Raw genomic sequence first — 24,314 nt, 5'->3', positions numbered from 1 at the left:
ATTTTTATATTCTGTATTAACCAATGAAGGTCTTGGTGTCGCAAAACATAACATAAAATTCTCAATCCTGCTTAATCCAGTTAGGGTATTGAGGATGCAGAAGCATTTCTAGGAACACTGAAAATAAGGCAGGAGACAGCTCTGAACCAGTTCATCAAAGGACTCATTTTTGTTGGGGCCTGTTTAGAGTTATCAATTAACCCTAACAAGCATGTCGTTAGAAATGTTTGATGAAAGCTGGAGTACCAAAAGAAAAACTGAAGCTGAGGGAGAATGAGCCAGCGCCACACAGACAACACCAGTGCTACACACTTGTACAGTATGCTGCCCTAAGTGCAAACTAATTATCCACAAATTTATTTCAAGATAGTTTTTTGAGATGTCATTAGTAGTGAAGGTCAAGGTGTTTGTGAATCTGCAGATGACTGAGGGCTCCAATTCTTTAGTCTCAGATCTTGGGATAGTGGGAAAATAATTTTATTTGGTAATGTTTTTTTGAAAATATTCTCCTTCCCCTCCATCTTGTCTACCTTAACAGAGAGGTTGTTTGATCTACATGTAAATTTCTGTTTGATTAATATACTTTGTGCTTATTCTATGACTATGATATTTCTAGCTAGCAATGTTGATACAGCCTTGTGTAAAGTGGGCACTAAGGGTGTATTTGGATCTCTTCTTTTTTGCCGTTCTGGAATCTACTGTATATTCGAATGTAGAGGCCCATCCTGTGTAGTTGCATGCCTTTGATGCTGGTTGTCTTTTACTCAGTAAAGATGCTAAGGTTACAGAGCCTAACAATACAAACAACCCTAGAAACTAATAGTTTGGTTTCCAGCTAAAGATGATATTTTTAAAGATCTGAAGGCACAGTTTCTAAAGGAGCTATAAGCACAGTTGTTGGCAGTACTGACAATCTTCCACTGTGTTTTCCTTTTGGGAGAACTGGCTACAAAGATATGAAAAGTTTGAACAATTTGCAGCATTTCTTTAAATTCAGGTTAACTGTCATGCCTACATGGTACTACAATGAAATTTTTACTTGCATGTCTCCTCAGAACTGTAGCAATTAAAGGTGTGGCAGGCAGCCGGGTCCCATGCCCAGCTGGGACACCTATTCTTCATATAGGCTCCTCAGTACCTCCCCCTGGGCACTTGGTGGCAGCCTCCCTGACAGACAATGGTGCCGCAGTTTCCCGTAGTGCTCCATGGAAGTTGGAGTTCTCCACAGCCCTGCTGGGATCTGGGGTGGCTGCCAGGGGGTGCTGCATGGATCCCTCAAGTGCAATCAGGAACAGGTGATCAAGCACCTGGAACACTTCCGGGTGGGCTATATAAAGGACCAGCAACCCCCACTCAGGGCCAGAATTGGGAGGAAGAGGACGAGATTCCCTGGGAGGAGTGGTGGTGCCAGATGTAGGGTTGTTTGTGTTGAGTTAAGTGCTTTTGGGACTGCATATTGCCTGTGGGGTTCATGGGGAAGATGTGCGCCACACATGAAGAAAAATAAAAGTCTGTGTCAATCTGTGTCGGGTCGGGCGCTATATAGTGTCTAATTCACATAGGGCAGCAACAATGACACACACACCCAAAATAAAAATACATAGCATGCAATATACAGTATATATATATATATATATATATATATATATATATATATATATATATATATATATATATATATATATATATATATATATATATATATATATACAGGTATATATATATATATATACACACACACATTGTGGCCTAGAAGGGGCGTACCAGATGTCCAAACCTGACACAAACAGGCACAAAGTTCAAACAACAACACACGTTTTTATTTGCAAGTGAAGTATTACCCAATCCTCCCCCATCCCAGTCCCAGCACACAGTACAATTAAATAGCACTTTCTTTTCTTCTTTCTCTTTATCTTAGTCCTTCCACCTTCACTTCCCATTGTTTAAGAGGGGACTTCGGAGGAGCGACAATTCTCCTTGGGGTGCGTTCAGCCCCCCTCTTCACAACACGAGCAGCAGAGACGCAAAGTAGCTGGCGCATAGCGTAGGCAAGGGGGGTTGGCAAGCAAAGCAAGCAGGGAGTAAGCCTCCTAAGCATATATATACTGTATATATATACAGAGTGAGTCAAAATTATGTTAACACTAATGGATTATATTTGAATAATCCATGAATAGGTTGTGATGGAAAATTGCAATGGCCTCCACACTCCCCTGATTTGACACCCTGTGATTTCTGGTTATGGGGTATGGTGAAGGAGCGTGTGTATAGCAGGAAAGTTCATGATATCAATGACCTGCAGGACAGAATAAGGACTGTGGTATTATCTATTCCCCGGTGCTCATTTTTGTATGTTGAACATGACGCAAACAGGTTGAGACATTCCTGTAAATCATCTTACACATATGAAGCATGTTTTGTGAATAAATTGTTTCCACCATTCTAATGTTAACATAATTTTGACTCACCCTGTATATAGTATATTGGATATATAGGTCAACATGTTCACTAATATATATAGTGCTAAAGTTTTTTTTGTAATGAATATGCTGTATTTGACAGTGATTTTGTTCACCAAATATTTTTCTGGAAATTTACCGTGTGACTGGCCTAGGCGAACATTATTTGTCAAGTGACCCACAGAGGTGTAGTGGCCATGAGCAGAACTTTCAAACACTGTAAGAACTGTGCCGATGTGGCCATTGCTGGATCACATGCATATGAGGGAGAAAAAAAAGCTGTTTCAGCTACAGAGATGCACTGAAACCACTGCCAGCCCCCTATCCCCAGCCTCCAAACCTCTTGACACAACTATGGGACATTTTTCATGCCTTTGTTTCTTCTATTCATGGTCATTTTTAACCCCCAGGGCAATTTGATTACTTTATGGAGGTCATCAGCGAACCTAAGTCCATACATTTCCCTGAATTTACTTTACTGGATATGAGGAGCCAAAACTGCAGCCTATCTCACTACCAAGACAGTTATAAATCCTTTATAATGTAATAGATTATTTCATGACACTAATTAACTGAACAGCATATTTTTGGTTTATGGCAGAAGTCAAGTGTCAAATGAGAAAATCTAAGCAGTTACAGGGAGAGGATTCAAATTTAACACAGTAAGAAAATTATCCACTAGTCAAGGTGGTGTCTAAGCATTATGAAAAAATACTATTATCTAATGTTCTCTCTCATGTGATAGCTGATTAGGCACTTGTTTTCTGTACTTTTTACACAGTTAATTGCGGTAATATCACCAAACTAACACATACTGAGACCTTTATAGCACTCTTAAAAGTTGCTTCCATATTCAATATTACAGTACATGACTAAGTGTATAACATTTCAAACACCTGCCTTTTTTCCACATCTTCTCACAAGGTGTTTTTGTGCTAAGGGTTTGCATGTATAAGTTAACATGTATCCCAATGTACAAGTTTCACTTATATTAATTCACCAAAATCTGAATCTTCATTAACACTTACAAAGTGCAGCTTGCAGTGAATGCAGATAAAGATAAAACTGCTATAGCTTGCATATGCATATCTGAAAAAGCATTTTACAAATAAGTATGAGGAAAAGTACAATATAACTTATCTTTAGCCATAATATTTGAACAGTGGCAGTGTGCAAAAAAAAAACAGTTGCAGTACCCTCTGTATGATTTCTGTACAATCTGCTCTGATGGAAGAGTTCAAGTGTCAGGATTGTGATTTCCCAAGGGCAGTTTGAAAAACTGGTGTTACTTGTTTCTAGTTCAATAAGAGTAATAGTTCCAGGAGTCTAAGAGATTAAGGTTGCTGTTGTGTCCTCCTTTGCCTTTGCTGTGACAGATGCTGAGGGCAGATCTCTAAGTTGTAGTAATGTAGTAATGATGGAAATAACAGTTAGGTTAACCTTAAGACCTGAGCTAAAATTAGCTGCCATGACATACACCGAAAGCAGTTTTTTTCAGTCTTTTTAAGCGTTGAGTATCAATACAGGGATGTGTTAAAACTTAAATCTGAACTGTGAGCTAGATTCTGAATTTAAGCTCAAATGTCATGAGTAAGACAACACAATTTCATTGGCCATTATTTTTGTGCTGTGAGATTAATAAGACTGGACAATATAGCTCTCTTTTTAAATGAAGCCTTGTTCAATCAAAATGCACTGATGCATTAGTCTGGGGATTAATCTTTACTTTGAAACAAACTCTAAAGAGGGAGGCCAGTTATTTATTTAATCATAGAAAGATAATAGGTTGGACAGCCAATGTGTCAGTCTAGTGCAACATCAAGATCAGATGCATGAGTTGACCTGCTTGTTTTTAATTTATTTCAGTTTATTTTTGTATAATGATCTTCACTAAACACAGACTAAGTGTTCTTGCACAAATTTATAACTGTAAAGAATTAACATTTAATTAACTATACCTTTCAAAATTAACACACATGAACAATCAAACTGTGCTCAACACACACTAACACAGCAAATAAATCCATTGCACCACAAATGAGATATATTACATTTGCCAATGAAAGAGAGAAAAATAAAAATTTCAGTCATCCCTTTACTAAATAAACCTATGAGGGTTTTACATCCATAATAACAGACAAAGCTACAGTCAAAGTCAGTTAGAGTCACAGTTCCAACAGTCAAAATAAAACCAAATTAAAATTCTGATGACTTAGGCCAATTATACCTGTATGCAGGAAAGTATAAAATGATAATTTTAAATTATTTTGTGAAGGTTTCCAATGGGTAAGGAATAGTAGCCTGGGAAAGTAGCTATGGCACCAAGTGCCACAGCAGTGTACTGAGAGGAGGATCAGAAACAGATCTGAATTGTTGTACAAACAAAAACAAAATGAGTCTTTAGCCTGGATTTAAAAGCTGACATGGATGGAGCATCGCTTGCATAAGCAGGCAGGTCCTTCCCAGTTTTTAGAAGCTCTGTATTTGATTTCATTTGAAATACAGAATAGGTTAAAAGTGTGTGAAGGAAAATGAAAGTTACTTTTGTCTTATAAAAGAACTCTAATTATAGTAAGATACAGTGGAATGCAAAAGTTTGGGCAACCTTGTTAATAGTCATTATTTTCCTGTATAAATCGTTGGTTGTTACGATAAAAAATGTCAGTTAAATATATCATATAGGAGACACGCACAGTGATATTTGAGAAGTGAAATGAAGTTTATTGGATTTACAGAAAGTGTGTAGTAATTGTTCAAACAAAATCAGGCAGATGCATAAATTTGGGCACCGTTGTCATTTTATTGATTCCAAAACTTTTAGAACTAATTATTGGAACTCAAATTGGCTTGGTAAGCTCAGTGACCCCTGACCTACATACACAGGTGAATCCTATAATGAGAAAGAGTATTTAAGGGGGTCAATTGTAAGTTTCCCTCCTCCTTTAATTTTCTCTGAAGAGTAGCAACATGGGGGTCACAAAACAACTCTCAAATGACCTGAAGACAAAGATTGTTCACCATCATGGTTTAGGGAAGGATACAGAAAGCTGTCCCAGAGATTTAAGCTGTCTGTTTCCACAGTTAGGAACATATTGAGGAAATGGAAGACCACAGGCTCAGTTCAAGTTAAGGCTCAAAGTGGCAGACCAAGAAAGATTTCGGATAGACAGAAGCGAATGGTGAGAACAGTCAGAGTCAACCCACAGGCCAGCACCAAAGACCTACAACATCATCTTGCAGCAGATGGAGTCACTGTGCATCGCTCAACCATTCGCGACTTTACACAAGGAGATGCTGTATGCGAGAGTGATGCAGAGGAAGTTTTTCTCCGCCCACAGCACAAACAGAGCCGCTTGAGGTATGCTCAAGCACATTTGGACAAGCCAGCTTCATTTTGGAATAAGGTGCTGTGGACTGATGAAACTAAAATTGAGTTATTTGGGCATAACAAGGGCGTTATGCATGGAGGAAAAAGAACACAGCATTCCAAGAAAAACACCTGCTACCTACAGTAAAATATGGTGGTGCTTCCATCATGCTGTGGGGCTGTGTGGCCAGTGCAGGGACTGGGAATCTTGTCAAAGTTGAGGGACGCATGGATTCCACTCAGTATCAGCAGATTCTGGAGACCAATGTCCAGGAATCAGTGACAAAGCTGAAGCTGCGCCGGGCTGGATCTTTCAACAAGACAACGACCAAACACTGCTCAAAATCCACTAAGGCATTCATGCAGAGGAACAAGTACAACGTTCTGGAATGGCCATCTCAGTCCCCAGACCTGAATATAATTGAAAATCTGTGGTGTGAGTTAAAGAGAGCTGTCCATGCTCGGAAGCCATCAAACCTGAATGAACTAGAGATGTTTTGTAAAGAGGAATGGTCCAAAATACCTTCAACCACAATCCAGACTCTCATTGGAACCTACAGGAAGCGTTTAGAGGCTGTAATTTCTGCAAAAGGTGGATCTACTAAATATTGATTTCATTTCTTTTTTGTGGTGCCCAAATTTATGTACCTGCCTGATTTTGTTTGAACAATTATTGCACACTTTCTGTAAATCCAATAAACTTCATTTCACTTCTCAAATATCACTGTGTGTGTCTCCTATAAGATATATTTAACTGACATTTTTTGTCGTAACAACCAATGATTTATACAGGAAAATAATGACTATTAACAAGGTTGCCCAAACTTTTGCATCTCACTGTACCATTGTCCTTAGACTATATTGAAAATTTCATTTCATGTATTTGGAAAATGTAACTTGGTATCTAATATAATATGGTGTTGTCTAGAGATGAACTGCAACCCAACCTAGCTCTGGTTTCTGCTTTGTATTTCATGCTGGCAGCACAGGCTTTGGTCCTATCCAGCCTTAAAGTTAAATCAAGGAGATTTACAAAATTAATGAACTGATGTAATGTAGTGAACACCAAATGAAATCGCAGGTTGCATTTAATTAAAAATGTGCTATATTTAGTCACCTTTTACTTCTTCCTTTCTTTACGTTTTGTCTTGATGAGAATTACCTATGAATGCCTTGAAATCACTTTAGTTTCTTTTTTGGTGCCTCCCGACTCACTGGTACAAGAAAACCCCACATATGATATACCATTCAACTCTTCTTGATGTCTAGCTATGCAAGATCCCAAGCTTTATGTGGTTCCCTCCTAATTTTGGCCTTCTATTTTTTAACTATATTTTGTGAAGGAAATTACACCCTTATTATAAAGATCAGACTAATAAGTACCTTCAGGCAAAAATGACTCAGTAGGACTTGAAGTTGTGCATGCCACAGTAACTGACTCTAGGAGTTTACCCCCAAATTTCAAGTTTCTTCTTTTCAGAAAACCTCAAAAAAATGGGCATTGGTAATATAGGTACGTGGTGTGTCATTTTGTGCTATTTTGAGGTTGTTGATCACAAGTATAATAATTAGACCCATTCAGGGCAGGTTAAAAATGTACATTTTTGTGGGGTTTTGTTATAGACTATTTTAAAGTAATTAATTATACATATGATGTTATTTTTGATTTGAATACTTTATTAAGGACCTAGGGCGGCACGGTGGCGCAGTGGGTAGCGCCGCTGCCTCGCAGTTAGGAGACCCGGGTTCACTTCCCTGCGTGGAGTTTACATGTTCTCCCCGTGTCTGTGTGTGTTTCCTCCCACAATCCAAAGACATGCAGGTTAGGTGCATTGGCGATTCTAAATTGTCACTTGTGTGTGTGTTCACACCCTGTGGTGGGCTGGCGCCCTGCCCTAAGTTTGTTTTATGCCTTGCGCGCTGTGTTGCCTGGGATTGGCTCCAGCAGACCCCAGTGACCCTGTAGTTGGGATATAGCGGGTTGGATAATGGATGGATGGATGGACCAAGCACTCTATGAACCTCTATCATAGGGGAAAAATTACAAATTTCTACTGAAATAGAGTTTATTTAGACAGTAAACATTTAAATTGAAGTACGTATTTTACTTGTACTTCTACCTCATAAAGCACTCACTTGCGCTAATTCAGTTTTTTTAATGTACTAATTTCCTACAACACACCATAACATTTTGAAATGTGACTAGTCATGGAGGCCAAAGCTTGTGCTGGCAGCACTGGACCAAGGCTGGGAACATCTTTGGAATGGGCTCCAATCCTTCCCACTGCCCACTCACACAAACACCCACTCTCACGTTTACACTTGGGTCAATTTAGAGATGCCAAATAACCTAAACAGCATGTTTTTAGTGGCATGGGAAGAAAACTGAAGAGAATATCCATAAACCCAAGGGGAAAACACACAGACTCTACTCCGCTAATGACTGGGAGTGGGATTCAAGATTTGAACCCAAGTCAATGGATGTGTGAGTCAGCAACACTAATCATACAACATATTTTGTCATAATAAATTAGAAAATAATCTTCACATTTTCTTCATTCTGAGCCAGATTCCAATTTTAAATATTCACAGTGTCTGCAGTACTTTCATTTTTACTAATATTGCAGATGGTTTGAATTAATGGAGTTAATAGGTACATTTGTGACAAAACTATTTATGCTTGAATTTAGTTTTTATAATTTATTACAAGTTCAGCTCTATTACAGGTGGTTGTGGTTGTTTGAATTCAGAACTACACAAACATTTTACTAAGAATAATCGGCGTTAAAACTGAAACCTGCAAGAATAGAGGCAGAAGTTACTTACAGACACTCCTCAGTCCAGATTGTCTTATTGATAAACAAATGTATAAATAAATCCATGAAGCAAGTTTAGATAGTAATGTTATAGAAATGGATGACTTTAACTGCACATAGAGAAGTAAATGAAAATTCAATAAGCAGTGAGCACTTAAATGAGAGTAAAAGAAGAGCATCCTCCTGTGATCTCTTTACAAATGGAATAAAACAAAATAAAATTAATAGTACAAGAAATTAGTTTGTTTTTAATGTTAAAACATGAAAAGATGGGATAAATACAGAAAACATAAAGTGCAAATCTGATTTTTTGGGTTGCCCGCAGCTGGCATACTCCTCTTGAATCTAGGACAGCGATAGATGTAAAGCGAACATGGACTGGGTAACGAGGACGCAAATTGAGCAAGAGATGGTTTTAAAGTGCTTAGTGCTTTTATTTCAACAAAAAATAAAGTGTCCCAAAACAAAATTCAGTGCTTCTTCTCTGAATTGATCAATAATAAATAATAAAGATAATGTGCATGGTGGAGGTTAAAATGCCATAAATAAATAATCCATAACTAGGTTAAAATAGAGGTTGAAAACACAGTCGGGATCTGTTCATAAAAACCATTGTGAGCCTTGGTACATGCATTCAAACTGTGAAAGGGAGGGGAGATGTCCACCAGCAAGCACTGACATCCTTCACTCTGGCTCGTGCCCCTGCCACTGTCCCACTGCATTCAGTTGGGATCCCTGGGAGCCCTGCTCCCTTCTCCCTCTCCCATCTGTTACAGTTTTGCGTGAGTTGCTCTGAGAGGTCGGTCACTTCTGCTCCTTGGAGACTCAAAAGGAGCAATCCTGCTCGCTTCACCAGAGGCCTCATCAACACTTCAGGGCCAATCAGCTACACTACCATACGCTTCTATTCCAACACTCCCAACTGGAGCGCACTGTTTTTATTAAAACAACTGTGCGCTGCCACTTCACCACAACAATATAAACAAAAAGCCAAAAGAGAAACAAAATGCTGCTACCTCTCTAAGCGTTCTCATCAGAGGTTGTTGGGATAGCTTGTCCAATTTTCTACCTGCCATGTACCACACCAGCACACTCTAAATTGTGTCCCCCCTCTCGCCCTCTTTCTTTCTCCCCTTATGACTCCTCCTTCTCCCTTGTTAAACCATCACTACTGAAACCTTTAAAAGCAAACTTTCCTTCTGACTTGAGAATCCATAAACAACTAGGCATGAAATCCATTTAAACCCCATCTTATGGTTACATACAGCTACTTTCTGATGACTCTAGAAATACCACAACTGAGGCTTTTATAGTTCATAGAATATCCAGACCACTAAGACAGCTCCACAGGTGTTGTCTCTATTAAAGGGAAAGCATCCTCTAGGTCAGCAGATATTCCCCCCCTCTAATGATTCCTCCCTGGATGCACTCTTTCCTGGACATCTGCCATCTAGTGTTCTGGTATAGTTCCACCCAGGGTTCAGCAATTTCTGTAAAGTTAGAATCATGTAGGAAACATCCACCCCAAGTGGCTTGTTTGCTTTTAGTTTGGCACCTAAAAGGGATTTGTAAAATGGCTGGAATTGTAAATTATGCAGTTGTCAATGTGTTATCTGAGGATGCTTGGGTTGTCAATATACAGGCTGGATTCTTCAACAGGATACCTTGTAGCGTATTATATTAAATAATTTCCTGAGTTAACTGTGATGGATGAGATGGTCAACAGGGACTGAAGACAGGACAATGTGGCACTCATTGGAGAGACCAGATGAGGTCCCTTTTAATAAAGAAGAGCCTACATTGCTGACTGAAAATTTATCAAAATGTCAATGTTCGCATACAATCATCAAGGAGTGGTATGCCCCACATTAATGACTGGTAGTATTTTTTCTGGGAGTATATAAATAATATGAATTCCTTGAATGAGTGCTACAAAGGTAGGCAAAGACCTCAAGATAGCATCACAAGAGTTGTGCAGGGTACATATTAGGCCCTGCTGTATATAAGGGGTGACTCATAATTCCTCTGAAATAATCAATAGTATGAGGATAGGGTGTAGTTATCAACAATGCCTCTAGGTCTCATATAACTACAGTCTTCTTAATCAGTCTGCCAAGTGACATAGTGCTAAGTTGATCGAGTGCGTATTTCTGACGTTTATTCTACAATTGTGTGTGATGTAGGTACTTTTTTTCCTTCAGGCCAATAAAAGCAACTCAGGTCATATCAAACATCAAAACAATGATGATCACAGTCTTACAAATTGGAGGACTTGCAAATGAAGAGTTTCCCCTGTGAACAGACTATTAATCAGCAATATTATACTGAACTGCTGAAGAGTCCTGCGAGAAAATTTCCAGAAAAAAAATGTCCAGAGCAAACTGCATCTTGCACCATGAATGCGCACCTGCACACACTGAATTTTCAGTCAATAGAGTTTTTGACCAAAACAATGTGGTTTTGCTTTGCACCTTCCCGATTCTGCCAGATCTTGTAGGATGCTGTAGACGCAATAACAAAAGATGAGATTAAATTTTTCCAGGAATGGAAGAAGCGCAGGGACCAAATACTGTATAGTGCATCTCAAGGGGAGTATTTTGACAATGACTAAAATGGAATTACTATAAGTTGTATAGTAGTTTTTTTTTTTGGTTTCTTTCTTTCTTTATGATGTAGGCCAGGCAGCATGGGAACCATCAAGGATGGCTGGCCCTTTAGTTATGCATTAGTGCTGATAAGTGTCGGGACACCCGGATTCAATCAGAGGCATTTCAGTGAAGACTTGGGCAGGACTTTTCAGTGAGCATTCATGACACCTGAAGTTCAGTCTGAACATTAACTTTAGCTATAAATACAACAGATCTAGTGCAAATGTGCTACAGAAATTCAATGTGATGGCAAAACATCAGGATTTAAAAGTTTTAAAACAGACTGTGTGGCAGTCTTGGGATATAAGAAGTTTACTTGTGTCAGAAAGAATTAAAATACTGATATATAAAGCCCAGACCTACTGAAGTAATTTCCAGTCACTCTTAAATGACTTTCAGCTGAAGCCTTAGTGCATCAGATGACACTTCATATCATGATGAAGCTCAATTAGGCTGAACACAGCTAAATACTTTCTTGTTTCTTCTGCAGCTTGACTGCTTTCAGTTATTTGCTTTTGGGACTTAATTTGTTTTTTTTTCTGAATGTGATAAAAGTATAAGACCTCAAAGCTATTTTTACAGCTATGGTGAAATCCCGCTTTTACTTTTAATAGTTTTGCAGATAATTTTTGTGCACATTTTAATACATTTACTAATATTTTTTTCTAATGTAAAATCATGGGGAGTCAAAACCTAATTTGGCAACATAGAGTGCAAGGCTGGAATAAACCTTGGGCTGGATGCCACTCCGTAATAAAGTGCATACACACACATTTTCCAGGTCAGGTAGCCCAGTGTTTTTAGGATAGAGGAGAAAACTAGAGAATAGCCACACATACACATGGTTGCCATGCAAACTCCACAAAGTCAGCAACAGTACCTTAAAATCAAGCCAAAGACTGCAGTGTAAATGAAGACATTAGCTTGTCATCAGATATTTGTGTTGAAGTATATTGTTCCACAACATGACACATAATTGAAAGTATTCTTCTTCTTCTTTCGGCTGCTCCCGTTAAGGGCCGCCACAGAGGATCATCTTCTTCCATATTTTTCTGTCCTCTGCATCTTGTTATGTCACACCCATCACCTGCATGCCCTCTCTCACCTCCATAAACCTTCACTTAGTCCTTCCTCTTTTCCTCCTCCCTGGAAGCTCTATCCTTAGCATCCTTCTCCCAATATACCTAGCATCTCTCCTCTGCACATGTCCAAACCAATGTAATCTCGCTTCTCTGACTTTGTCTCCCAACCGTCCAACCTAAGCTGACCCTCTAATGCTCTCATTTCTAATCCTATTCATCCTCATCACGCCCAACGCAAATCTTAGCATTTTTAACTCTGCCACCTCCAGCTCTGTTTCCTGCTTTCTGGTCAGTGTGACCGTCTTCAACCCATATAACATAGCTGGTCTCACTACCATCCTGTAGATCTTCCCTTTCACTCTTGCTGATACCCGTCACAAATTACTCTTGACACTTTTCTCCACCCATTCCACCCTGCCTGCACTCTCTTTTTCACCTCTTCCACAATCCCCATTACTCTGTACTGTTGATCCCAAGTATTTAAACTCATCCACCTTCGCCAGCTCTGCTCCCTGCATCCTCACCATTCCACTGACCTCCCTCTCATTTACACACATGTATTCTGTCTTGTTACTACTGACCTTCATTCCTCTCCTCTCTAGAGCATATCTCCACCTCTCCAGGGTCTCCTCAACCTGCTCCCTACTATCGCTACAGTTCACAATGTCATCAGCAAACATCATAGTCCACGAGGACTCCCGTCTAATCTTGTCTGTCAACCTGTCCATAACCATTGCAAATAAGAAAGGGTTCAGAGCTGATCCCTGATGTAATCCCACCTCCAACTTGAATGCATCCGTCAGTCCTACTGCAGACCTCACCACTGTTACTCTTCCCTCGTATATATCCTGTACAACTGTTATGTACTTCTCTGCCACTCCCAACTTCCTAATATAATACCACAGCTCCTCTTGAGGCACCCTGTCATATGCTTTCTCCAGGTCCACAAAGAGGCAATGCAACTCCTTCTGGCCTTCTCTAAACTTCTCCATCAACATCCTCAGAGCAAACTTTGCCTCTGTGGTGCTCTTTCTTGGCATGAAACCATACTGCTGCTCATTAATCATCACCTCACTTCTTCACCTAGCTTCCACTACTCTTTCCTATAACTTCATGCTGTGACTCATCAATTTTATTCCCCTGTAGTTACTGCAGTCCTGCACATCCCCCTTATTCTTAAATATCGGCACCAACAACACTTCTTCTCCACTCCTCAGGCATCCTCTCACTTTCCAAGATTCCATTAAACAATCTGGTTAAAAACGTCACTGCCATCTCTCCTAAACACTTCCATGTTTCCACAGGTATGTCATCTGGACCAACCAGCTTTCAATTCTTCATCCTCTTCATAACTGTCTTTACTTCCTCCTTGCTAATCCGTTGCACTTCCTGATTCACTATCTCCACATCATCTAACCTCTTCTCTCGTTGTCTTCATTCATCAGCCTCTCAAAGTACTCTTTCCATCTGCTCAACACACTCTCCTCGCTTGTGAGTACGTTTCCATTTTTATACTTTATCACCCTAACCTGCTGCACATCTTTCCTAGCTCGGTCCCTCTGTCCGGCCAATCGGTAATTGAAAGTATTATCATGTTCATTGTGTGGTAATATTGCTGATAATCTTTTAATGAGAACATGAGAACAAGAAGATCATGTAGACATACTATCCAATGTCTTTACAATTTATTTGACTTTTCAGTGTAACATAAATAAGACTTTAGTTGAGTTCTTTTTTTCTTTTTAGATCTGTTCACATTGTAATGTGAAAAACACCTACTGAGATAGCCATGTCTATCTATCTGTCAATCTGTCTGTCTGCATAAATCTATTTGGCTTGCTTATTCTTCAAGTAAATTATTCGGAGCAGTTTAATTTTTGTTGAGATGTCTTGAATACAGCTCACTACAGACTTTTTTGAAATTTCAAAATCTCCATTTGAAAAGCATTGGCTAACTTGTAAACTCGCCCATCTTAAAAAAGAGAAACATTTTGTGCAACTTCAATTAACACTAGAATTACCAAAGCCTACAAAAATGCTTGTAAATCCAGCCCATCTTAAATCCCTTCGCACCTCTCCGTCAGTGTCTTTTGTCTTGTAAATGTTTCGATCAAGACAAACAGCCTATCATTCCACCACCGCTGCAGAATGGGCACAAAGTTCTCCCAGTTCCAGCCTTGATTATCTGGAAGTGAAGGCAAAATGCCTGTTCTTTTTAATGTTAAATAATAAATATGCCCGGCTGCACATCTTGTGTTGTTTTTCTGTTTGTGTAAGTGTATATTTCTAAAAAAAAATCTGTTACAATGCTATCTATTCTGGCATGTAATTGCATTTTCTTATAGCTGTTATTTTACAGCCTGCTTACCATTATCTTTACCCCAGGAAAAATGAGCCAAAAACACTGATTTTTGTTTTCATCAAGAAAAAATGTTATTACTTGTAATAGAAACATATAACTACCAAAAGATCAACATAAGTACAGTAGGGAAGGTTTGTCTAATGTCCACCTCTGTACCGATGCATACTTAATACAAGTCCTTTATGTGATGTTTTAACACAGTCACCAACGCACAGCCCAACATTGAAATGAGGACAATAAAAGTAGGTTTCTTTGCGCATATTTCTTATGATATTTTTTCTGGTGCTTACATGTGACAGGGTGGAATGTTAGCATCTTATCTGCACAATCAACCTGCCTCTTGTGTTATTGTAGGGTACCACAGAACAAGGCTTAGTGACTTTCACATTTTCCTTAACACAAATACTGACAGTTTCTGCATTGTAAACAGTGCTTAGGGGGCTAACGTCTTGCTTGTCCTTCAACTCAATCACAATTATTTTGCCTTTCTGTTACGCAGCTACTGTCACACCATCCTGAAGCTTCATGCGACCGAATTGACTGGGTGTATCACGGCAGTTGTGTCGTACAAGTGCCATATCATGCATCAGTTTCACTTTTCGTGTCAATGTCTGAATACCAATCCACAATTCATTCATCATCATAATCAAATGAGCAATGGTTTTGTTTCAGTTTGTTCTAAAACTACCTTTATGGCTATTCGTTTGCCATTGTATTTTTAATTTGAAGTGCCACCATGAATATTGATGAGTTACCTTAGAGTGGCAAAATGCATAGAAATATTAATACTTTTCTAGTCCTATTAGCTAATGTCTCTGGAAAGTAGGATACAGCCTATGAAAAAAAAAAATAAATTGTGTTTGCTGGGGATTAAGACTTTTAAGGACATTTTTGATGTTTAGAAAGCTAGTTTACCAGCACAATGCTGATGTCGGGGAAAGATCTGTTAGCCAAATAGACATGATTGGGAGAGTTTTGAGAGAGGCTTTGTGGAGAAGAAAAAAAGAAAACAGATAACAGTTTGCACTTATGAGAAAGGGATGAAGCAAATGAGTACACGGGATGAGCTGGAATAGAGGAAGAGAGGGGGACACTATACTGTATGTCCTGAGCACAGACTTTAGCTGCAAATAGAAAAAGTAGGAAGGGATCGATGCCTAGATCAAAGAGAAATTAACATTTCCAGCCCTGACTCAATAAATACAGTATATCTCCTAGCATAAATATACCAGAAAGAAACCAAGGAGAGGAGGAGGAATTTGGATGACCTCCAATATTTAGGGTAGAATTATAAAATGAAGGAGTGAGGAGGTGACGTCTTTGCACATGACCCATCGATTTTTCAACATTTCTCCCTGTCCTTAGACCATAAGACACAATGGGCCCAACAATAGGAGAAGGGGACTACATTTTATTAGAAAGAAACAGAAATGAAGTTGAGCAATGAAGGAATATATAGTTGTTTCTATTGGCACACAAGAATGAGGATGCTGGGGAGACCCAACACTAATCAGGGTTAATGCCAAGGAAGTTAATATGACTCACTGTTTAATAAACAAAAATGCGATAACTGACTCTTTGATGCAGTAACTAAAAAATCCAAAATGCTTCAACTTTGGAAGGAGTTAACTATGCCCATGAATGTTATGCAATATTTAATCAGACAATATCTATTAATCTTTCAGACATTAAAAAATTAGATAGAACAGATATTGACTATTGATATTCTTATAAAATAAAGCAAATATTTTAAAATTTTAATTCTTTATTGGCACAAATGTAGAACTTTACAAACTAAACTTTTTGGGTCATACAATTCATTCAGAATTGTGTGGCTTTCATCTCTTTATCTGACTTTTTATTAACTGATGTTTAGTTAAAGGCCCTTAGAGGAAATGTATTTGGAATACTCTAGATAACATTTGTAAGATACCAAAAAAGTTAATTGAATAACTTTCAGCCATTTTATCGAACACGCCTTAACCACTGCTGGTCTCCAGGCTATGCACGTTGAACATTTAGCAAGTAGTTGGACATCACTGGCTGCCTTTTATAAACCCTTATCTTTGGGTTACAGCCTGATTATCTGTGCTGCAGAAAACTAACTATGTAGAGCAATACATAATTATCCTGATAGATCTGAGGATAAAAAGAGGCAGCAATAAAATTAGGGCAATAATCAAATCAGATTGTAAAACAAAGCTTCAGAATCCGATGTACTGCATCTGAACAAAAATGTGACATCCATATAACTGAAGCTGTGGTGGGCTGGTGCCCTGCCCGGGGTTTGTTTCCTTCCTTGCGCCCTGTGTTGGCTGGGATTGGCTCCAGCAGACCCCCGTGACCCTGTAGTTAGGATATAGCGGGTTGGATGATGGATGGATGGATATAACTGAAGTGTGAATTTAAGTTGAGTTGCCTCAAAAGTTTGCATATTGTAATCTTCTTAGTTAGCCAGTAAAAGGCGTAATTTTGCTTGACTTCTCACTACATCCATAATGGCTAACATGGTACAACATCCTAGTATTGCAGTAATGACTATTGAGAGGCTTTTTAAAAAGGTGGAGTTAAATGATTAATGTTAAAACTTTATTTCTTCTGTTCTGTCCTATCAGGAATACTTGGTGTTGCTTTTTGCATTTAAACATTCAATCCACTAACTAGCCATAGGCAATGATATACTGCATAAAAAAGAAACACATATTATTTCATAATTTAAACATTTAGTTTTATCAAAACAAACTAGAAAGATACAAAATTTATTTGTAAACTATATTCATTGTGATATATTAAAGTAATTATATGTTATTTTAAATACAATGTACATGTTTAAAGCTTGGACTGTATTTATGCTCTATTGCCAGATAAGTTTAATTGGAGATTGTATGCTTCTAAACTTTAAAGTAACTTTTATGTGTAAAATAAATTTTAAGGAGATATAAAATTATAAGGTCTTTTTCCCACTTATCAGTCACCTGAAATTTTTAATTACAGTATTAATCGTTTTTTGTTGCAAAGTGATAATAGAAGATATAATAGGTGCTCTCAAACATGTAACTACTATACGGTGGTTAGCAGGCTCTTTGTGACCTGCCATTATGGTGCCACAGCACCACCCCAGCTTCACCTTCCATTTGCAGTTTTCCCTTAGGCCCGCCTATCTTCATCTGTTGCTTGGCAACGTTAATCAGTCCACAGTTATTCCAGGGAGTGATTAAAGAAAATGAAAAGGAGAGATTTACAAGAGAGCTTTATTCTAGAATTGTACATTGTGCATCCTGTAGCCTTACGTCTAGTGCTTTAGTGTTTAGTGTGTTGCATGTCTCCCTTCAATTTTTGACTTTTTTTTTTGTTAAATGTTTTTGATATCGTTGTATGTGCATAGTCTGTCAAGTGTTTTCTGACATTGCAAAATATTTTAAACCGGTTTGTTATGTCTGATCCAATGGCTGATCGTCTGGGTTCGAAATCACACATTGGCGCACATTGCCTGACAAGCGTGCAGGGCTATTGCGCTGCTCTCCTGCATTATGGCACACTCTCCAGCTATGAAGTCACTCTGAACAAGTCTCCTCCTCTGATGGTGCACTTAGTTGGTTGGTGTCTGACAATCACATACCACAGATTAATATTTTTTGAAAGTTGAAGAATTTTTCCTAGACGAGCTTTGGTTGGCTTTACCTCTTTATTGATTATTTTTATACTTTGTATTGAAGGCTACCATTGGAACACATTCACATGTGAGACTTTTATAAAATGAGATATGTTCTGAGATTTTAAAAAAAAATCTTATTTATTATTAATATTTATTTCTTACTAGGTTATTTTGTCTTATGATAAGAGAAATTATTTTAATAATCACTGGTAAATATTTTCAAAAAATGACCAAACTGAAGCCATAATATTTAATGCATTAATTAAATGTCTGTTGGGTACAGACATGTTGTATAATGTATGGGTACCCTTGAGCCATTACCAAAACCAAATGATGACCAAAAGGATACAAAAAACTATTAAAAGAAAAGGGTTATTTTCCAAATAAGAAGTAGTGAACAATATAGGAAGGGAAAGAAAGGATACAGAGAAAGGGTTAAATTAATAAAGACTAGGCCTTCTGTTTTTCTGTGTACCTGACTACGCCATGAGGTGGGTGTATCCACTTACCCACATCGGGCTCAACACACTGATTTACCCTTCTCCCCTTAAACCTATGGTCTGCCTTCCTTCCTCACCCCTGCTGACTGGTGCCATCATCACTGGGTACTTCCCAATTTCAGCCTACCAGTGTAACAGATTTAATAGCTATCTATTAAGCATTTCTGGGTTGACTACCAAGGCTTCCCAAGTAGTGCTACACTTCTCTACAGGTTCCCCATACATATATATAGTGCTACTCTCTAGAACTCTTGTGAGTTTAACCTACAGTGTCCTCTAATAGTCTGTGGAGCATTTATAATGCTAACACATTAATTGTTATCAGTCCCACCTTTACACTTGGACTTACATTGTAAGAAATGAATATCTGAACTTGTCATGCCCTATCAAACAAATCTGTAGGCTGGTTCATGTAATGTTTCACTTTTACTTAGTACTACTTCTTACACTTCTTACTTCTGTCACTGCCAGCATCTTATTCTCTGTCCTCCTGTATCTTTAAAGAAGAAATTGAACTGGCTATTGAATCAGTACACTAAAATGGAAAATGTAGCTGGGAATAGAAAATAAGTAAGTAGATTATGGAAAGTAATTTTTAATAGTGAGTCACCAGATTAGATTTACTGGCATCTGAAATGCCAACTTCAAAACAGAAACATGCTGTAAAACCCATACAAAACCAAAAGGCTCCCTGCAACCTCCTTACACTGCTCTTGAATAAGTGATTGTTCGTTGGAATGCAATTTAACAAACGGAACAAGCAACAGACCTGCAGTTCAGTCGAAACTAGCAGACAAAACAGAACCTGGTTTGGTACAGTAGCTTTTCAATGTACAGTAACTAAACTCTACAGGAAACACTAGATTTAAAGCCGTGGATTCATATGGTTTGGTTCTGGTCTCTGTTAATGAAAAAAAATATATATCCTTTATCCACTACTACATTGTTTATAAAGACCATTTTTAAAGTAAAGACCACATATTTTGCAAGCAAAAGGAAAAAAATGCAGATAGTCATTTTGAGTATATATTTAAAGCTGGATTTGGGGAAAAATAAAACAAATTTTCTTTGTTGCTGCCACTTTGATTGGATTTTTAAAGGTTTTTGCCAGAAGCAAATATTTAAGGTCAGGTTATTTAAAGGAAAAATGAAAAAGAAATAAAATTCCCATAGCTGGTTGACACTAAAGCTAAATCATGTAGTTATGCAATGAAAATGGATTAATATTAATTATTTTTATATTCAGCTTCTTCCCCAAAATATGCCCTAATCTTTAGAGATGAAATATAATAATACTAAATTAAATGTGCTTTCATCGCCCTTATGTCCTTTATTTTAATATTATTCAGTTTATTAATGGAAATTACCAAAATGAATGTATCAAGATTCAGTGTTGTTTGACAAAAATATATAAAGTTCAAGGGAATGGAAATATTTAACTTGTACTCTATACTACATATTCCTGTGTAGAATTCTGTTGTGTGGAGGTGGAATTCTAAAAAAGAATATTATTTATAGCTTTATAAAAAAAATATATTTTCATAATTTTCTACACTTCAGAGCTCATAAACGGATCAGTGACCCTGAAAATAAACCATGGTTCCGGCACTTTGGTATTGCAGCTGCCAACAAACATTAACGTGGCAGACAGACGCTGGCACCAGTTAGACATCAGAAGCAATGGAAAGGTAAGACACCACAGCTGCTCATTCATTATAAGCAATTTTTGGAAGTTATGTTCAGCTGTAGTATAGTTCTATTTGGTTTTGTTTATCTTTTTTGTAGGAGTTGCGTTTGACTTTGGACCAGTGTAGCAATGCAGCAGTTATGGAGATTGAAGGTTTAGGAACATGGCTATCTTCAGAAGACTATGCTTCCTGTGAAGTTATTGGGACAACACCAAATCAGGACCGGTAACTGCATATAAATGAACAGCATTACTACACCATAGCATTATCTGTTGTTTTCGATTTTTTGATCTTCCTGTTAGGCACCACATTTTGACATTAAAATGTTGACATATGTTCAGTGTATGAATCTAATGCTAACTTACTGTGTGGCTTTAGAGCCTTAAAGCACACAGTTTCCAGGGCAAAAGTTAGTGTGTTACTTTGTACTTCAGAGCTTATTTTCTGTGCTGACATTACTATTACTATAGGGCTTCATCTGTCCAAACTGTACTGGCAGATCATTGCAATGTGACATCCATGGCCCAGAGAATGCATATGTATGATCTGCACAGTCACAGTTTTTAAGCTCAGTATTCATCCCAGTTTTTTATTTTTTATGGAAACAAATCATTTGTCTACTTAATTGTTTACTAATATTGTTTCAGTTTACACATCATTTTTAATCTTGAAAGTTATCCAAAAGTGTGTTACAAAGACTTGAATATTTACCAAGCATTGCTTTACTTGACGTCTAACCAGTTTCTACAGTTAAAGGTTAGGACTTTCTGAATGAAACTCTAAATGTTTATATACTTCATGACTAGCAATAACAACAGATTGTAGACAGAAGCTGTGCGTATCACTTAACATACTGTATGTCCAAAAGGGTTTGTTTAAATACTGTAAGTTATGATCCCGGTCTCCTTATGTCACTATGGATCCAATGCATCTGCTTTGGTGGTGGTTGGTTTTGGATTCTTACACATCAGACTAAGGAAGCTTAGGGGCATCTCTTTTTTTTGTGGTGGAGCTGAGTTCTTGAGTAGCATTGGTTCACTTTTTTATTTGTTTTTAGTTTAACTATTAATTAATAAACTTTTGTTAACAGGTACAGCACATTTAAATTTTCTAAATGTTAATTGTACTTTGCTGAGCTTGTTTTGTCATTGGTATTTTGTACATACATACTTTGAGCCTCACTGAATGCAAATCCTTTTCAGTTCATGGTTCAGAGCCAGTAGTTTTTGAACCACTGACCTACTGAGATTATTTAAGAGCTTGAGTACCCAATGAACATTTAATGATCTTGCTGTTTGGTTTTAAGGAACATCTAATGCATGCAATATGGGGAGATTTGTTTTTTTTTTTACCTTTTATATGTAATGCTCCTATTCATTCAGCAATTGAAATAACTGTGCACAGGAATACATTTAAAAAGTCAAAAGTATCGTCCTGAAAATGTCATATAGCACTACCTTCAGACTTTTTCAATTCCATTTCAGGTAGATCTATTTTCATAATGGTTACATTTTCCCAAATCCTGCCGCTGACTTGTTCCATCAAAATGTCATTGCTGCACACGACAGTGTAGTGCATCATCAGTCTTCTGTAACTTAATTTCAGCATTTTACTTATCTCTCCTGCTGCAGTTCTAAGAACAAGACAGAGACTTGCAGTTTGCATTTAGCCTTTAGGCCAAAGCAGCAAAGACTTTGCACATGTTTGATGGAAGTCATATAGTGTAACTAAAAAAGTTTACAGAGCTAGGCTGTTTCATTAAGCACATATGGAAGTCAAATGTGATATCTTAAGAAGTCAGCAGATTTATTTAAAATCTGGAGTCACACTCTGTTCTTTCCTAATTATAAACTGCCTTTTCTCCTAACTAATTTGTATTTATTTTTTTATTTTTATTTTTTTTAGATTTATGAATGTCAATCAAGTTTTACAACTTGGGGGTGTTAAAGAGACATTACCGTACAGTTACCCCCAGTTACAGAACAAGCACTTCACAGGCTGCATCCGGAATTTGGTGATTGACAGCAAGGTAAACAAATGGAGGCTGCACAGCCTTTTGGTTTTTTTTTCTCCAAGCAGTTTGGGATTTGGAAAATCTCTAGCGACAAATGTCAAACAAAGAATAAACTGTTTATGTTATATTCTGAAATCATTTCTAAACAATGAAGATAAATATAAAAGTAAATACTGCACACTCAGGCCTCAGATATAACAGGATGTTAACAGGGTGAATAAATAATAATTACCACACACCTTTTTAAGTTTTCTAGGTGGATTTATCCATGTGTTATTTAGATTAACATAAATGTGTTCTTTCCTAATATACAGGGCCTCGGTCAGACTCTTTATTATTACTTACCTCTGTAGGTTTTCTAGTATTTATCAAATCATATGGATGTGCAAATACTCAATCTGTACTTCTAATATTCAGAATATCTGTGAAAAGTGCTTCATAGTAGACATTTCAATTGAATCAATATTACTCCATCCTATTTTGATACTATGGGACAAGTGGACAAACCCTTATTTGGCTATGCTCAGTGCTTGTAAGGCAGAAAGCAAGTGTTAGGCAACCTTCAGGGACAATTAAAGACATAGTAATAAACCTGGAGGCTCTCCCTTATAGATGGGTGGCATTTTCCAGCCTTCATATGTTGTTTACCTTTATGAGTCAAATAAAATAAATATGGCTATTTAATTAAAAGGGCCAGTTATCCTTTTGACAAAAGCAACTGTGACCTTAGTAGTAGTGGACCTTTTTGTAAGTTTCAGAAATGCCTGAGACTGTCTTGTGTCAAGGCTACCTACTGAGAAAATTACAGTGTCATCCTTGTATGTCTCCATTAGCAAATCACACTAACATCCCAGAATAGTTACCTCAAGAAATGAGTGTTCCTTATATGAAAAAGACAATATAAACATAGTTTCTCTATCTGTTGTATGCAAAATATTCTTTAAGTATTTTAAGGACCAGAGAAGCTAAACATCCATCCATTATCCAACCCGCTATATCCCAACTACAGGGTCACGGGGGTCCGCTGGAGCCAATCCCAGCCAACACAGGGCGCAAGGCAGGAAACAAACCCTGGGCAGGGTGCCAGCCCACCCCAGGAAAAGCTAAACAGCTTTTCAATTTTAGTAGAGCTTGAGTTTTCTGAGTAAATGTGCACAAGCACTTGCAGCCAAAAATATACTGCACAAAAAAAATTAAGGAATACTTTTTATTCAGAGTATAGCATCAAGTCAGTGAAACCTCTGGGCTATTGATTGACCACCAAACAGGAATGGTTTAACAGGTGGAGGCCACTGACATTTGTCCCTCTTCATCTTTTCTGCCTTTTTTTCACTAGTTTTGCATTTGGCTACTGTCAGTGTCACTACTGGTAGCAGGAGGTGATACCTGGGCCCTACAGAGGATGCACAGGTAGTCCAACTTCTCTATTGCCATTGCCAAAAGGTTTGCTGTGTCTCCCAGCACAGTCTCAAGGACATGGAGGAGATTCCAGGAGACAGACAGTTACTCTAGGAGACCTGGACAAGGCCCCTCGTAGAAGGTCCTTAACCCATCAGCAGGACTGGTATCTGCTCCTTTGGGCAAGGAGGAACAGGATGAGCACTGCCAGAGCCCTGCAAACCACTGGTGTGAATGTCTCTGACCAAACAATCAGAAACAGACTTCATGAGGGTGGCCTGAGGGCCTGATGTCCTCTAGTGGGCCCTGTGCTCACTGCCCAGCA

The 24,314-nt window shown here is 38.0% G+C and overlaps 1 protein-coding gene across 1 annotated transcript in view; it reads left to right on the top strand.

Annotated features, from left to right (window-relative positions):
- The window catches only part of si:ch211-186j3.6 (neural-cadherin), a 631,501-nt gene that overhangs the window by 513,175 nt on the left and 94,012 nt on the right, over nucleotides 1–24,314 (top strand). The window contains exons 24-26 of the mRNA XM_039763170.1: nucleotides 20,450–20,577; nucleotides 20,675–20,802; nucleotides 22,483–22,606. Coding sequence (XP_039619104.1) covers nucleotides 20,450–20,577; nucleotides 20,675–20,802; nucleotides 22,483–22,606 — 380 coding nt within the window. The remainder of the gene's footprint in view (nucleotides 1–20,449; nucleotides 20,578–20,674; nucleotides 20,803–22,482; nucleotides 22,607–24,314) is intronic.

The sequence above is a fragment of the Polypterus senegalus genome, chromosome 9 (genome assembly GCF_016835505.1).
Source record: "Polypterus senegalus isolate Bchr_013 chromosome 9, ASM1683550v1, whole genome shotgun sequence".
In the NCBI taxonomy this organism is placed as follows: domain Eukaryota; kingdom Metazoa; phylum Chordata; class Cladistia; order Polypteriformes; family Polypteridae; genus Polypterus; species Polypterus senegalus.
Note: the sequence above shows the minus strand (reverse complement) of the source record. Positions and strands in the feature narration are given on the sequence as shown.